The sequence below is a fragment of the Diabrotica virgifera genome, chromosome 1 (assembly GCF_917563875.1).
Source record: "Diabrotica virgifera virgifera chromosome 1, PGI_DIABVI_V3a".
NCBI lineage: Eukaryota > Metazoa > Arthropoda > Insecta > Coleoptera > Chrysomelidae > Diabrotica > Diabrotica virgifera.
In genome coordinates, this window is record NC_065443.1 from 287,687,894 (window position 1) to 287,703,083 (window position 15,190).

The 15,190-nt window shown below is 35.8% G+C and overlaps 1 protein-coding gene across 6 annotated transcripts in view; it reads right to left on the reverse strand.

The window, feature by feature from the left end:
* Window positions 1-1,679: 1,679 nt before the first annotated feature.
* LOC114324286 (E3 ubiquitin-protein ligase lubel) overlaps window positions 1,680-15,190 on the reverse strand; it is a 146,962-nt gene continuing 133,451 nt past the window's right edge. For 3 of the 6 annotated variants that reach the window (XR_003651520.2, XR_003651521.2, XR_003651522.2), the window contains exons 19-24: window positions 11,790-11,879; window positions 9,513-9,860; window positions 9,265-9,416; window positions 8,916-9,084; window positions 8,222-8,390; window positions 1,680-1,840 (exon numbers count right to left, since the gene is read on the reverse strand). Coding sequence is in view for 2 of the 6 variants with exons in the window: in XM_028272088.2 (XP_028127889.1) it covers window positions 1,811-1,840; window positions 8,222-8,390; window positions 9,265-9,416; window positions 9,513-9,860; window positions 11,790-11,879 (789 nt within the window). In the remaining 4 variants the exon portion in view is untranslated. The remainder of the gene's footprint in view (window positions 1,841-8,221; window positions 8,391-8,915; window positions 9,085-9,264; window positions 9,417-9,512; window positions 9,861-11,789; window positions 11,880-15,190) is intronic. The other 3 variants (XR_003651523.2, XM_028272088.2, XM_028272089.2) reach the window with 3 other exon arrangements.

Genomic DNA, 15,190 nt, shown 5'->3' on the forward strand with positions numbered 1-15,190 from the left:
ATATGCAGAGCATCTTCAGGTCAACGGTTACATGTCACTAAATGGCACTAAATGCTACAATAAAAACCAGAGTTAGAACAATGTCTGGTTGTAAAAGATGCTAAAGATCCCTACGATAAAGCCAATATTGAACAACATACATAAAAGTAGTTAAGACAGCAGACAAATACATATGTATGCACACTCGGGGGCGGCAACAAACGTACCCAAGCTAACATACACATGCAGATTTATGTCGTCTGTAATCATGCAATGATAACGTATCGTACTTACATTCGGCTACAAGGAGCTACTTCCTGAGTATTCATTGGAGCTAGAAGTAGCCAGAAGTAGATCCTTGTAGCCGAATGTAAGTACGACACGTTATCATTGCATGATTATAGACGGCATACATATGCATGTGTATGTTAGCTTGAGGACGTTTGTTGCCGCCCCCGAGTGTGCATATATATGTATTTGTCTGCTGTCTTAACTACTTTTATGTATGTTGTTCAATATTGGCTTGATCTTATGGATCTTTAGCATCTTTTATAACCAGGGCCTCGATTTTTGACCGTTCGCTTCGTTATCGAACGTCTTCGCTTCGTATCTGTTTAGTATACGTAGCGAATACGTTCGATAATGAAGCGAAGGGTCAAAAATCGAGGCCCTGACATTGTTCTAACCCTGCTTTTTATTTGTAGCATTTAGTGACTTGTAACCGTTGACCTGAAAATGCTCTGCATACTTTAGAGAGCGAAACCGGTCGTCGGAAGTTACAATAAATGATTAAGAGTACGTCTGTTTTTTACTTCATTCAAAATGAACTCTCACATGCAACCCATTCAACGTGTCAGTAATATACTTTATAGTTCTAACAATAAAGCACTGAAAACTTTTGTTTTTAATAGGTACGCGAGTGATGCATTTTACTATGAGTGCACTTTAAAGTCTTTAACTGAATAAGTTGAGGAGGGGAGAGCTGTTTGTCTCAAGTTGCTCATTCAGAGTTATATCTCTATTTTTTAATTTATCAATTTTTATAGATTTTAATAAAGATAGCATAGGGTATTTATTTTGAATAAGTAAAATTTTAAATTGGTCATTAAAAGAATGATTATGATCTAGAATGTAGAAGGTAAAGTGCGGATCTGTTTTTCTATTATTGTAAGCCGTTTTGTGTTCTGCTATAAGTTTGTTAAAGGTTCTACCAATTTGACCGATGTAAGATTTTGAGCAGTCACCACATATGCATCTTTGTATACCTACACCACTGTGTAAGTGCTTTTCTTTTGGTTCTTGTTGTTCTTAGTATATTTGCTTAAGTTGTTTGTTCTGAAAGCTGGTGATATTCCTTTTTTCTTGTGTAATTGGCTATTTTTGTTGATATCTTTCTTGTATATGTACTCAAGCAGAAGGTTAGGTGTTTCTTTGGTCGTGGAAAGACTAATTTCGGAGGTTTTTATGCAGTTTTTGGTTTAAAGTTTTGTTTATTGTTGTACTCATTGTTTACTGCTATTTGCTTAAGGCTACTCAATTCTATCTCGAAGTTATTTTTTGACATGGGAATTCATGTGAATCTATGTAACATAGATAGGCCGCCAATGTATCTTGTGTAGGATGGAATCCTACACAAGTATGTTGATAATTTTTAAATCTAGAAAATTTTTGGATTGATTTTTGGATCAAATAAAACAAAATTATTTTAAGTAATTTAATATATCGTATAAATATTTTCACTTTTATATATAATCTATGTATAAAAAACACTCCACATACATGGTAGAGGAAAGAGAAATCACCTTCTCCAAAATGGAAATATCAACAAACGTTACTCTAAGGGTATCTGTTCCATAACGATCTAAAAATAAAGAAAAAACATGATTGAAATACTTAAAAATATAACTGGACACTGTTTGTTTAAAAAGAAGTTATGCGGCATTTTTGTGTTTTTTGATACATTGATTTTGATTTTTTTTACGACGGTCCGATAGGTACTTAGCCTCACCACTCGATGGCGCCACTATCGCAAGAGAAATTTGCTATCGTGTAGCACATTCTGGTAGACCGATAATGTCAAAATTTCAGTCAAATCGGATTTGTGAGTTTGTTTTAACCGCGTCTGGAAACGGGCGTGTCCACGGATTTTATACGAATGGAAAAAGAACAGGTATCGGTCACTGATTCGATTTTTTTTAATCTGACAATAAAACACTGAAAACGTTTGTTTTCTATACTTCCACAAAATTTATTACAACTATGTGACTACAGCTGTTTCGGCAGAGTGCTTTTCTCAAGTGATATAGTTTACAATGTGTTTGCCTTTTTAAGTCTCTAACTGAAGAGGTTGAGGAGTGGGGAGCTGTTTGTCTCGAGTTGGTCATTCAGAATTATATCTGTATTTTTCAATTTATTAATTTCCATAGATTCTAAAAAAGATAGATATCTAGAAGATATCTAGATAGATATTTAGAATCTATGGAAATTAATAAATTGAAAAGTACAGATATAATTCTGAATGACCAACTCGAGACAAACAACTCCCCACTCCTCAACATCTTCAGTTAAAGACTTAAAAAGGCAAACACATTGTAAACTATATCACTTGAGAAAGGCACTCTGCGAAACAGCTGTAGTCACATAGTTGTAATAAATTTTGTGGAAGTATAGAAAACAAATGTTTTCAGTGTTTTGTTGTTAGATAAAATGAACTTCCATCAAGTAACGGTCGAATCCATCAAATATTTTTTTAAATCGTGTAGCCAGATCAAAGAGTGTTTACATGGAGACGGCGCGGAGAATAGCTGAGCAGATATCTGAGCAGGTTTCCTCAAAAGACCGCGTGAGTCATAACCTTCATGAAATTTTGGGCATAAGAAAGCTGTCGGTGCGATGAGTGTCGCGTTTGAGACCACTTCAGAGCTGTGTTTGGTGCTGTGTAGGCACAATCTGAAAGAGTTTACGCATCGTTTTGTGACCGTAAATAAAACATGGGATCCACTGGTATACACCAGAGACCAAGAAATTGTCGAAACAGTGAAATTTAGCCAGCGAACGTGCTTCGAAAAAGGCGAAAGTTGTTCTATTGACCTTAAAGGTAATGGTCACCTTTGTCTGGGTTTCATAAGAAGTGACTATCTAGAAAAGGGCAAACGATTACAGAGCTCTTCTATCACTATTTATTAGTCCGACTCAACACCGAATTCTAGAAAATAGAAAAAAAACGGCATTATTTGTCGAAGAAAAAAGTGCTCTTGACCAGAACGAAAAAATCCGCCGTCGCCAGAGCCAAATTGGTTGAATTGGGCTACGTACTGCTGTCTCATCCACCGTATTCTCCAGATTTGGCCCCGTGTGAATTATTATTATTTCCAAACTTCAAAAAGTCACTCGGGGGCAGAAACCTCGACAAAACATATACCCAGGCAGGTTACAGAATTTAGAGCATCACTGAGTCAAGCGATTGAAATAAAAGGAGGCTATTTTGAGAATTAAATCGCCACTTTTTCAAAATTTTCGTTTTTCTTTTATAAGCTAAGTACTCATCGGACCGTCCTTATGTTTGTTTCACATGATGTGATGACTTCAACATCATAAACGTTGATACACTCTACAAAATGTATAGACTTTAGTTCTATATGTGATAGCTTCTTTGAACACAAATTAACATAGATACTTTCATCACGAATTACAACAATTAGCACATTTATATATGGTTAGTTGTTAACAAGCATTATTTGCAAGGCATTAAAGAAGCAGAAGTTACAAAGCCAAACCTTAGCCACTGGGCGCATTGACAGACCTACTTGTCCAAAGCAACGACAGATATCTCTTATCTCTTGGTATCTACGTTTATTTTTTACGTATATATTTGTTTATATAAATATAGTCTTTGTCAATTTTGAATATAGAAACACTAGATAAGAGACAAAAGCTTCTTTAGACACTACCAGAAACCCAGTAGTTAAAAACGTAAGAATTTTTGTGACTTGAAAAAAATATTGTGTGTTAATATAAAATATTGTATAAATGTAAAATATAAAACATAAATAGAAAGTATGTAGAATATAGTTGTATTATAGTTCAGATTTGGTAGGTTAAATATTTTCTTATTCACCAGATAATATTCATAGGTATTAATCTCGTCAATGATTATCACTAAATCAGATTGTCTTCAGTGTGGTTCAAAGCAGGTAAAGGTACTGATTATGAAAAAGTTGATGGAATATCGAATGGCCAGTTGATAGTACCTTGCGTTGTTTAATATAGCATTTATTAATATAATCTCGCAAGTTCTTCAACCATGAAGTTCTTCTTTGTCCTGGACGGCTTTTGCCTGCTATTTTTCCTTGCATGATATTTTGTAGCCACCTATATAATTTGAGACCTCCCGTTAAATCTCCAAAATACTCAGCATTTTCTTTTTGATCCTTTATATAATCTCAGTAGTCTTGCTGAGGCTTTTAGTATTTTGGAGTTTCGAACCTTCTCCACTCAAGAAACTTTTAAAATTCTTAAAATCTACAAGGAAAAGAAAAAGTTTTCCTGTAGTTGGCTGTATACCATCAATCACAAAATTGGAAAGAAATCCTTTGTAAAAGGTATAAAAAATTTTTATTAAAAATCCCTTAAAAGGGCTACATCACAACAAAACGTTTTCGATTTTTTTAAAAAATCATCATCAGTGTTCGATAAACTGGATGTTAGCTGAGCCACAAAAGAAAAATATCTGGGTAAAAATAACTGGGTGCTCTTTTTATGTAAAGGGTTTTTACCCAGATATTTTTCTTCTGTGGCTCAGCTAACATCCAGTTTATCGAACACTGATGATGATTTTTCAAAAAAATCGAAAACGTTTTGTTGTGATGTAGCCCTTTTAAAGGATTTTTAATAAAAAATTTTATACCTTTTACAAAGGATTTCTTTCCAATTTAAAATTCTTCTTTTCCACGTTTTCACTTCCACTTCACCACGTTTTCGGAGGCGAGTTAGATCGATTTTGTTCACAGTCCAAGACTCGACAGAATAAAATAAGACCAAGAACACGTAGCAGCGACGTAGACGGATCCTCAATTCCAATTTTAGGTCGCTGTTACATAACACCTTGGACATCCTGCTAAAAGCAGCTCTAGCCTGCTCTATCCTAGATCTAATTTCACCGTGACTCTCTACGTTACAATTTAACTTATATCCAAGGTGAACAATTTAATCAACTTGCTCAAGTTTTATATTACTTGAATATTGACGGTTTTATAAACTGTTGTTTACTTATTCCGAGTATTTTGGTTTTCCGTATGTTCAGATCCAGACCTGCTTTCTTATAGCTCTCATCGAAACTATCAAGTAATGTTTGCAGATCTTCTTGAATAGAAGCTAGAAGTACTGTATCGTCCAGATATTGCAAATTATTGATGACTTCACCATTTACAATTATTCCTTCTTTTTTTTTTCAGAATATGTATATCTGAAAATTCTTTCGGACTAAACGTTGAAAAGCACGAGCGACAAGAGGCATTCCCGCCGTACTCCTCTTGTAATATTAAGAGACTTTGATTCCAAACCGTCTACTAAAACAGATGTTGTCTGATTTCAATATAAATTTGCAATTATTCGAACGTATCTCCCGTCCAAGCCAATGCATCTTAGAACTTCGATCAATATAGAGTACATACTTAACACGATCAATGGCCTTTTGGAAGTCAATAAAACAACAGTACATATCTACAGATATGTCACGATATCTTTGAGTAAGTACTACGTTTATCACTAACAATGCTTCTCTCGTTCCAAATCCGTTACATAAACCACCTATCTGTTCACTATGCACAAATACCCGAAGAATAATTTTGTATGTAGCACAAATCACACTTTACCTTCCAACCCGTCTTGTCAAGTTTCTAAAAACAATATGCAACCTAATCAATAATTTCTGTAGCAAAACTGCAGAAGGATTAATGAAAAGTTTTTCAGAATTTAGTTTTCATTTTCTATATCACGGCTTTTAGCGTACATGCTTTTCCAGTTGTGACATATAGAGTAAGTATAACATCGAGTCAAAAGCCCAATCTCTTGTGATACTGCTTATCCATAAGTCGATCCGATACACCAGCGTATTCGAGTCTGTAGCAGATCTGTTTAGATTTTAAACTGCTACGTTTTTCATTTTGTTGTCTACCCAGTGTTTTTTAAATCAATCCAGTAGATCATGCGCAGTAAAGTGAATGCGATTCACACGCTTAGCCCGCTCGCTATCTGATCTACTCTATTTTTTCTACCATTACATTTTTTCATAGGCATTTCCACTTTTATTCATTGGTTTAGACCTCTTGAACCAGAAGTAAAAATAACCGGAACTATTGGTTCCAATTCTTTTCGTATAACTATTCAACTGGAGCTATTTACCTTTTTCTTCTTTAGGTTGCGTATCTAATGGAAGTTGGCGATGACTTCTGTAAATTCATCTCTTACCCATGCTTTTCTTATTAAGGTGGAGGTCTACTCCTATCCAATCTTTGATATTACGCAGCCTGGCTATTTGTCGTATATCAGGACCAAGCTTTCCTTTTATTTTCCTTCCATTAATAGTGGAATGAGTTATATCTCTCGTGTCTGCATTTCTACATGTTCACCTTTTTACTACCTACGTCATAATTAATAATTATTTACTTCTTCTTCTTAGGTTTCCTGTCCGTTCCGAGCGTTGTCGATCATTTTGGCTATGGTGATTTTGTTGGTTGCTATGCGGAATAGTTGTGTTGAGGTATTTCTATACCATGCTCTCAGGTTGGCAAGCCAGGATATTCTTCTTCGTCCTGAGCCCCTTTTTCCTTAAATTTTACCTTGCAAAATGCATTGGAGTACCTCGTATCTGCCTTGATTTATCGCTATATGTCCCAAGTACTGCAGCTTATGGCCCTTCACGATGTTGATCAAATCTGCGGTTGTGTTCATCCTCTGTAATACTTCTTCATTGGTGACTTTGTCTGTCCATGGTATTTTCAGGATCTTTCTGTACAACCGTGGCTCAAAAGCCTGAAGTTTCGATACAGTTTCCGCCTTCAATGTCCACGTTTCTACTCCGTATAGAACACTGGGTACACGTAACATTTTCATTTTTACACGTAACAATTATTTAATGAATTGTAAATTGTAGAATTCCCTCATCTTCCTTAGTCTCAGCATCCGTATGGCTTGCAAATTGTAGAAGCCTAAGAGGTGTAACCAGAGAAGGTTCCCATTGTTTTCATTCTGGTGGGACGTAGAATAGCATTATGTTGTTTTATATGCCATTAGAGTGAAAACTTAGTCTTTTGCTAGCAGTTGCCGCTAGGGCATCTATGCCATTTCGTTCGTTGCGATCCTGAACTGCACGCTGGGGTTTGTTTTGGTTGGATCAGAGAGAGCAGCATATGTGCCTCCTGATGAGAGACTAATAAGTTTCGAAACCGGTCGAGGTGCTTGCTGCACTCTCTGATTGGACTAGAAGATGGTTCGGCTGTATTTTTGTTTTGCAACGAAATTGAAAATGGTTATTCATTTTTGATTAACATTTACTCTGATTGGAGTATGAAGGGAACCGTTCTCGTTGGAACTTTATCGCGCTGAGCAGAAGGAACGTGAATTGTAAATTGTAGAATTCCCTCATCTTCCTTAGTCTCAACATCCGTATGGCTTGCAAATTGTAGAAGCCTCGGAGGTGTAACCAGAGAAGGTTCCCATTGTTTTCATTCTGGTGGGATGTAGAATAGCATTATGTTGATTTATATGCCATTAGAGTGAAAACTTAGTCTTTTGCTAGCAGTTGCCGCTAGGGCATCTATGCCATTCCGTTCGTTGCGATCCGGGACTGCACGCTGGGGTTTGTTTTGGTTGGATCAGAGAGAGCAGCATATGTGCCTCCTGATGAGAGACTAATAAGTTTCGAAACCGGTAGAGGTGCTTGCTGCACTCTCTGATTGGACTAGAATATGGTTCGGCAGTTCGGCTGTATGTTCGTTTTGCAACGAAATTGAAAATGGTTATTCATTTTTAATTATTTAATGGTTCACAACAGTGGTCTAGTTAACTTTTAACTAACATAAAGAAATATGGCCAACTAAGACAAATTTTGAATTACAGCTAACTATGACAGAATTTATATTAGTTATAGATTTCAAGATAATAAAATAAGTCCACATACTTTCTAGTGCACATTTCTGAAAAATTCTTACGCCTTCATCAATTTGGGTCCCATGGGACTCACCTTCGCACAGATATTCTTGTACTCCTTGTCGTCACACCAAGCGGAACGTTCTGGTAAGTCTCTACCTCTTCTGCGCAACTCCTGGCTGACCTCAACTAGGTCCAGAATGGGTATGGGATCCAGCTGGTGTCTGCCAATGAGCCCGACTAAATACTCGATGTAATGCAGCCTACGCACACACAAAACAAAGGGGTTAGTTCGGTAAGGAAGTGATTTGGAATGTTGGCCTGTTTTCAAAAGAGAAATCAATAAATAGAGAATATATTTGTTTTAATTAACAAATAGGTCTATTATTTTTTCCGTATTTATTTTTAAAGTAATGCAATTTTATTATTTTAAGCTAAGAAAGTCAATAGTAATGTATGCTTTAGACACAATCTCACGAGACAAAAAAGGAAGTACCTACAACTAAAAAAGAATAAGATAATATGAGCACACATTCAGAATAGAAAATATAAACTTTATAGAGAATATGTCAAGACTAAAAACGAAAAGATGATGGTGACAGAAATAGACAAGAGTTTATAAGAAAGTTAGGTATAAGACATATTATGAGTGATACAGTGGAAGTTAAAAATCATGGTTTTAAAACTAATTTCTCGTGGCATTTCATGATATCTACCAAATTTTATAGCGATTAAACTTTTGTTTTAAAATGATGTCTTTTGGAAAGAGGCTCAACGTTTTTGTGTACCTGTCTTAAACGAGATTTATACATTTCACGAGGAGTGCCAAATGCATTAGGAGGCAACTTTTTAGAAGCTCTTCTTACTACAGTCTCCAAATCATCTGCTGTTAACAAGTCTATTGTTTCAAGATTGTGCTTTCGAATCACAAGACACAAATATTCAGAATAATGGTTCCTAAAATTATTATTTGGATTTTTATATTTGTATGAGTCAATAAGATATGTTGATGTGCTAAAAATTATTGTTCATATTGGCTCCTTCTATCGATGTTTTACAAGATAATAATATAAAACGTGATTGAAAAGATAATACAATTAAAATAATACATATTTCACTATTAACTTCTTAACTCACCTACAAAGACCTGATTGTCCTGGAGTCACTTCATTATTACATACAGTATCTAACAAGCCAGTTGGTGTTTCTTTTTGTAGAGGTATCATGCACTTCAGCACAGCAGAAGCATTGTCTTCATCATTGTCCAGCCTATATTCAATTTTGTTATCCTAAAAAACACCAAAATTGATGAAAATGATGACGTAATGACGATTACGATACATATTAATAATGATGGCGATAATGAAGTAGAAAAAGGGACGTACCTTTAATAACTTTTCCAGTTCATGTGGTTCCTTATCCCTCAGATAAAACAAACAGTTCCTTGGATGATGCGCATGCAAGCCCAACTTTCCACAATACTGGCTGATAGTACACTTAGCTCCCATCATGAATGGTTTGCCGCAACCATAGCAAAACTCATGCTTGCACTGCGTGCAAGTAAAATGCATACAACCACCTTTTGATAGCGAATATCTGAATTTACATTTAGGACAGTCTATTCCATTTTCAGCAAGATGCTTCGTAACGCCAGAGGCTTGGTTCTCAGGATCGTTGGCGTCTTTCCATTCCGCGAATTTCTCGCATGTGATCCCCTCATGCTGTTTTTCCCACTAAAAAATCAAACAATAAATAATGTTACTTTACAATCACAGTTATAATATGATCTATGATTAAAGGCATATTATGATATGTAGCATATGAAATGAGACATATCACAAATAAAAATGACTTCACGTGACTATTACAAAAATGACATATAACATTTTTTTGGTGAGGGTGTAAAATCTTCTAAAAACGTTTGTTGGATTCAGAGTAAAAGGGTACACCCTAGTAGTCCTCTCCTTCCTCTTGGAAGTCGTGCTGTCAGGTGGGTCCAGGATGCCCTAACGACCAACTAAAGCTACTGTCAGCCGCACATGCACGGCTGATCTTGTTTAGACCGTCATAACAAGCATGAGCGAAATCCTTCTCTTCTGTTTTTCCCTTTAGCGTTTCTGTCTGCTGTCGTTCTATTTCTAGGATCTCTTTCTTCTTTATTATTCGAGTTATTGCCCTCGGGATTTCTTTTTTTTATTTTCTCCTCTTCCCACCACTACCATTCTGTTATTCCCTCTATAACTTTGCCTACCTTCTTATAGTTTCCCACTTTCGTTCGTAACTTTATGCAATTGAACATATTATAGTGTTCAGCCGTGTCGTTAACCCCGCAGTTAACTCAGTTACCATCTTCTTGGTTCCCCTTCCTTACCAGGCATTGAAAGAGCCGTGCGCCGTAAGGAACTATGTTAAGAAATAGTTAGTCACCCTATGGCCGTGTCCTACCCAGTATCTACGCCCAGTATGAATGTTCTTGTCCATTCAGCTCTATGTTCGTTTGCGCACTCTTCTTGAAATTTTTCGTTGGTTCTCCTCTCTGGTCTGATTTGTCGTTTTCTCTCATGCCATAGGTAATTGCTCTTTCTCTCACTACAAAGTGAATTGGTGGCACCCCTGCTATCACTTGTAAGGCAATTGTCGAAGTCGTCTTATATGCACAGAAGACCCTCAGAAGGGGCTTTCTCTGAGGTATCTTCAGAATTCTTCTGTATTTTTGATTACGCATTACCTGCTGCCATACTGGTGATGCGTGTGGTATGGTAAAGTGAACAACTTCCATAAGAAATTCCCTTCTATCTATCTACAGACCTCCTACGTTTGGTATGATTCTTGTTATGGCTGCTGTTCTTTTTGTCGGCTTTTTCGCGGCATATATTATGTATTCTACGAAGCTCTGTTTGGTGTCCAGTATTACCCCAGATATTTGGCTTTATTGGCAAGCAGGATACTTTCTCCTGCTAAAGTGAAATAGATATGTTATGTCGTTCGCTCTTGAACTCTTGAAGATTATGTCCTCCTTCTTCTGTGCAGCAAGCGTCAGTTCTCTCTCCTCTAGCCACATCTTAACTAGTTCAAGAGCTGTGTTTCATCATCATCATCACTGGCTCGACAACCCTTTCTGGGTCTTGGCCTGTTCCAGGATTCTTCTTCATTCTGGTCTGTTTCGTGCTTTTTTTTCTCCAGTTTTTTATTTTTAAGGTTATTATATCATTTTCTATTTGTTCTAAATTAAGAACAAGAGCTGTGTTTTCCCAATCCATTATGGACCCATTCTCGAAGTGCTCCACTAGCATGACCAAGTCGTCTTCATGAGGAATTGCTTGTATTCCCTCTCCTAGGTTTATCTCCAGTATATCATTACAGATTACATTCCAAGGCAGCTGTCCTAGAACCGAGCCCTGTAGAACTCCTGCAGATGTCTTCATTGTGTCATCTTTAGCTGTTGTATTAATGCTTCTGTCGGTGAAATAATCCCTCACCAAGTTCTGCAGGTATGGTGATATTTCTATTTATTCTAATGTAACATATCTAATGTAATATAATTTTTTGCAACTTTTGCCTATCGAACACTATACTCTTTTTAACTAAAATGGTTAAAGGTGGGTATGATTTGTTATGGTTTTTGTTAGTAGGATATTGTTGTCGTTATTCTTTGTACATACCGGTCTTCTACAACTCGCACACGTAACTGACTTACAGTCTGGACAAATCAGTCGTTTCTGACGAGGGTGAGCAATGAACCCCGAAGAACACTGAAAGGACAAAAAAATACAAACACATTAATTTTGAGTTAGTGGTTGCAGGGAACAAAATACATTACAAACAAATATACAGGTATAAAAAGGATAAAAGTATCATCAATACGGTCACATCGGGCTTAATATGCGATACAGGTTATGTTGCATTAGTTTATGATAGGTTAGATAGGTATACGGCATCAAATTCAACTGAGTTATTATCAACAATCTCAGATACGCAGACTCTTCCAATGAAAAAGAGTTGCAACGACATATAAACAGGGTAACCGAATTATGGTGGACGGTGGAAAAGAGGTAAAGGTGTACGAGAAACGATGTACATTGGAGACCACGCGAGCACAGTCGTAGTAGGGGAAGTCCACAAAAAGGATGGCTAGATGATATCAAAGCAAAAGTAGGCGAAATTGACACCAAATTGACACAAAACAGAAAAAGGTGGAGAACTCATGGGGTAGCGTTTTTCCCAAAGGGGATGCAAACAGGCTGAAGAAAAATAACCGAAATATATGTTGAATATGGGCTAAAACTTAATACTTCTAAGTCTAACACAAAACTTGTGGTTGGCAGCAAAACAGAGTTACAACCAATGAACATAAGGGCGTATAGAATAAAGTTAGAAAGAGTCCACCATATCATCTATTTGGGCGCTAATGTTAACAATAATTGGGATATAAACAAAGAAATAAGAAATGTAGTAATGAAACACATACTTACAATCATTTAATAATACTTTGACGACCGGTTTCGATCTCTACACTATTCAGATCATCTTCAGGTCAGCGTTACAAGTAGTTAAATGCTACAATTAAAGAAAGCCAGAGTTAGAACAATGTCTGGTTGTACAAATGCTAATAGAAAGCCAAAATTTGAAAAAATTTTGAAAAAAGTATGCAACTGCTGACATTTCAGAACAACAAACTGATACATACATTATGCACACCTATGAGAAACAAATACTCATAAGCATGTATACGCACATGGATACATGCGGTCTATGACTATTTGTTGAACGAGTAAAAACTTTTAAAAAACCATTAAAAACTATTAAAAAACTTATTAAATCAAAAATTAAAAAATGCTTCCAAATTAAAAAAATTACAAATAGTAATATTTTGATCCCCTTACATGCCGTTACAAGGGATGCGTTGCCAGTTCGTTGATAACATGTTTATACGTCCAACTTATGCTAATAGGATAGCTAGGTGAGGTAGGGGAGAGTTGGACAAAACCGGGTAGGTTGATAAAACCGGGTACCCCTTAATTCTTCTAACTGTCTTGCTGCTATCTATTAGACAATGTTAAAATTAGTGTCCCTTTACCACCAACAGTCGTGTGTATTCATTTCTACCTCATTTGAGTAATCTGTGCCGGAGCAGTAAGACCTCACCTGTTTTTTGATGGAGGAAACTCGATTTTTAAGTTAAGTTTATAACTGTTTTCTCCTCTAATTAATAACTAATGGCCATTTTAAAATTTAATACATGTAACCTAGTATATTACCTTTAATTTGGCCAAAAATTTTTAATATTATTTCATAACTTAAAAATTTAAATAACATTTAATGTCTTGTTTACGAGTTTGATAAAACCGGGTAGTCCGAAAATCGACAAAACCGGGTACCCGTTTTTATCAGACCTGTTGTTACTTCCAGTTTCTGCAGTGGTTTTTTTGCTTTTACTTAACTACAACATGTGGCTTCTTCTGTTGAAGAAGCTAGTAAGAAAGCTAGTAGGAAAAATTAAAAAAATCTCCAGTCGTAAAAAATTAAAACTAAATGAACTTTCAAAAAAAAAAAGAAAAAACGTGGTAAAAAGGGCTGCACCAAAAACAAAATTTTGGAGAGTTTGGAGGAAGAAGATAATAATGACGATGCGTGTCTATATTACAATTAACTTTTTTTTAAATTACAGTCGAACCCGCTTATTGGAATAGCCTTCGTGACAAAAGTATTCCTATAACCGATATATTCTAATAACCGATCATTGGTGGCTTGTAGAAACGTTTCGGACCTCAAATTTCTATTCCTTAAACCGGGATATTCCTATAAACGGTATTCTAATAAGTGTGTTCGACTGTATAATGCGAAGGAAGGCTGGATGAAATGTGTGTCTTGCACCAAATAGGCTTATGACGCCTGTAGTGCCTATGATGATGTAGATGAAGTTTTTATTTGTGACTTCTGTTCATAGATTTTCGATTTTTGTTTACATACTTTTAATAAATATTATATTTTCTGCCCATTAGTCTTTTTACATGGTAATTAAGTTACTACCCGGTTTTATCATACCGGTTGGACAAAACCGGGTATTTTGCAATAATTTCATAAAAATAAAAAAAATTAAAAATCTAAGAATATTTTTAAAAATTGACATTGGCATATCAAACTTAAGTCATTTGAGAATATTTCAATCTGCAGCAAACATTTGCTACTCTCACATAGCAAAAGATACAGACGGTTTTTGGAGTGGTACCCGGTTTTGTCCAACTCTCCCCTACAGGGCAAGCAGACATGTTTCGTAGGTCAAAACATAGTAAATCTTTTGAAATTTGAATGGATCCTGAAGGAAGATGTGTGTTAAGAAACAGAGAGAGAGCGAGAGAGAGAGAGAGAGAGAGAGAGAGAGAGACAGAGAATTCTCTGTTTCTCAACACACATCTTCCTTCAGGATCCATTCAAATTTCAAAAGATTTACTATGTTTTGACCTACGAAACATGTCTGCTTGCCCTGTACCTCACCTAGCTATCCTATTAGCATAAGTTGGACGTATAAACATGTTATCAACGAACTGGCAACGCATCCCTTGTAACGGCATGTAAGTGGATCAAAATAATATTACTATTTATTATTATTTGAATTTGGAAGCATTTTTTAATTTTTGATTTAATAAGTTTTTTAATAGTTTTTAATGGTTTTTTAAAAGTTTTTACTCGTTCAACAAATAGTCATAAACCGCATGTATCCATGTGCGTATACATGCATGTGTTTCTCATAGGTGTGCATATGTATGTATCAGTTTGTTGTTCTAAAATGTCAGCAGTTGCATACTTTTTTCAAATTTTTTTCAAATTTTGGCTTTCTATTAGCATTTGTACATTGTAGAACCAGACATTGTTCTAACTCTGGCTTTCTTTAATTGTAGCATTTATCTACTTGTAACGCCGACCTGAAGATGATCTGAATAGTGTAGAGATCGAAACCGGTCGTCAAAGTATTATTAAATGATTGTGAGTAAGTCTGTGTTTCATTACTACATTTAATATGGACTCACATATGCAACCCATTCAATAAAGGAATAAGAATACG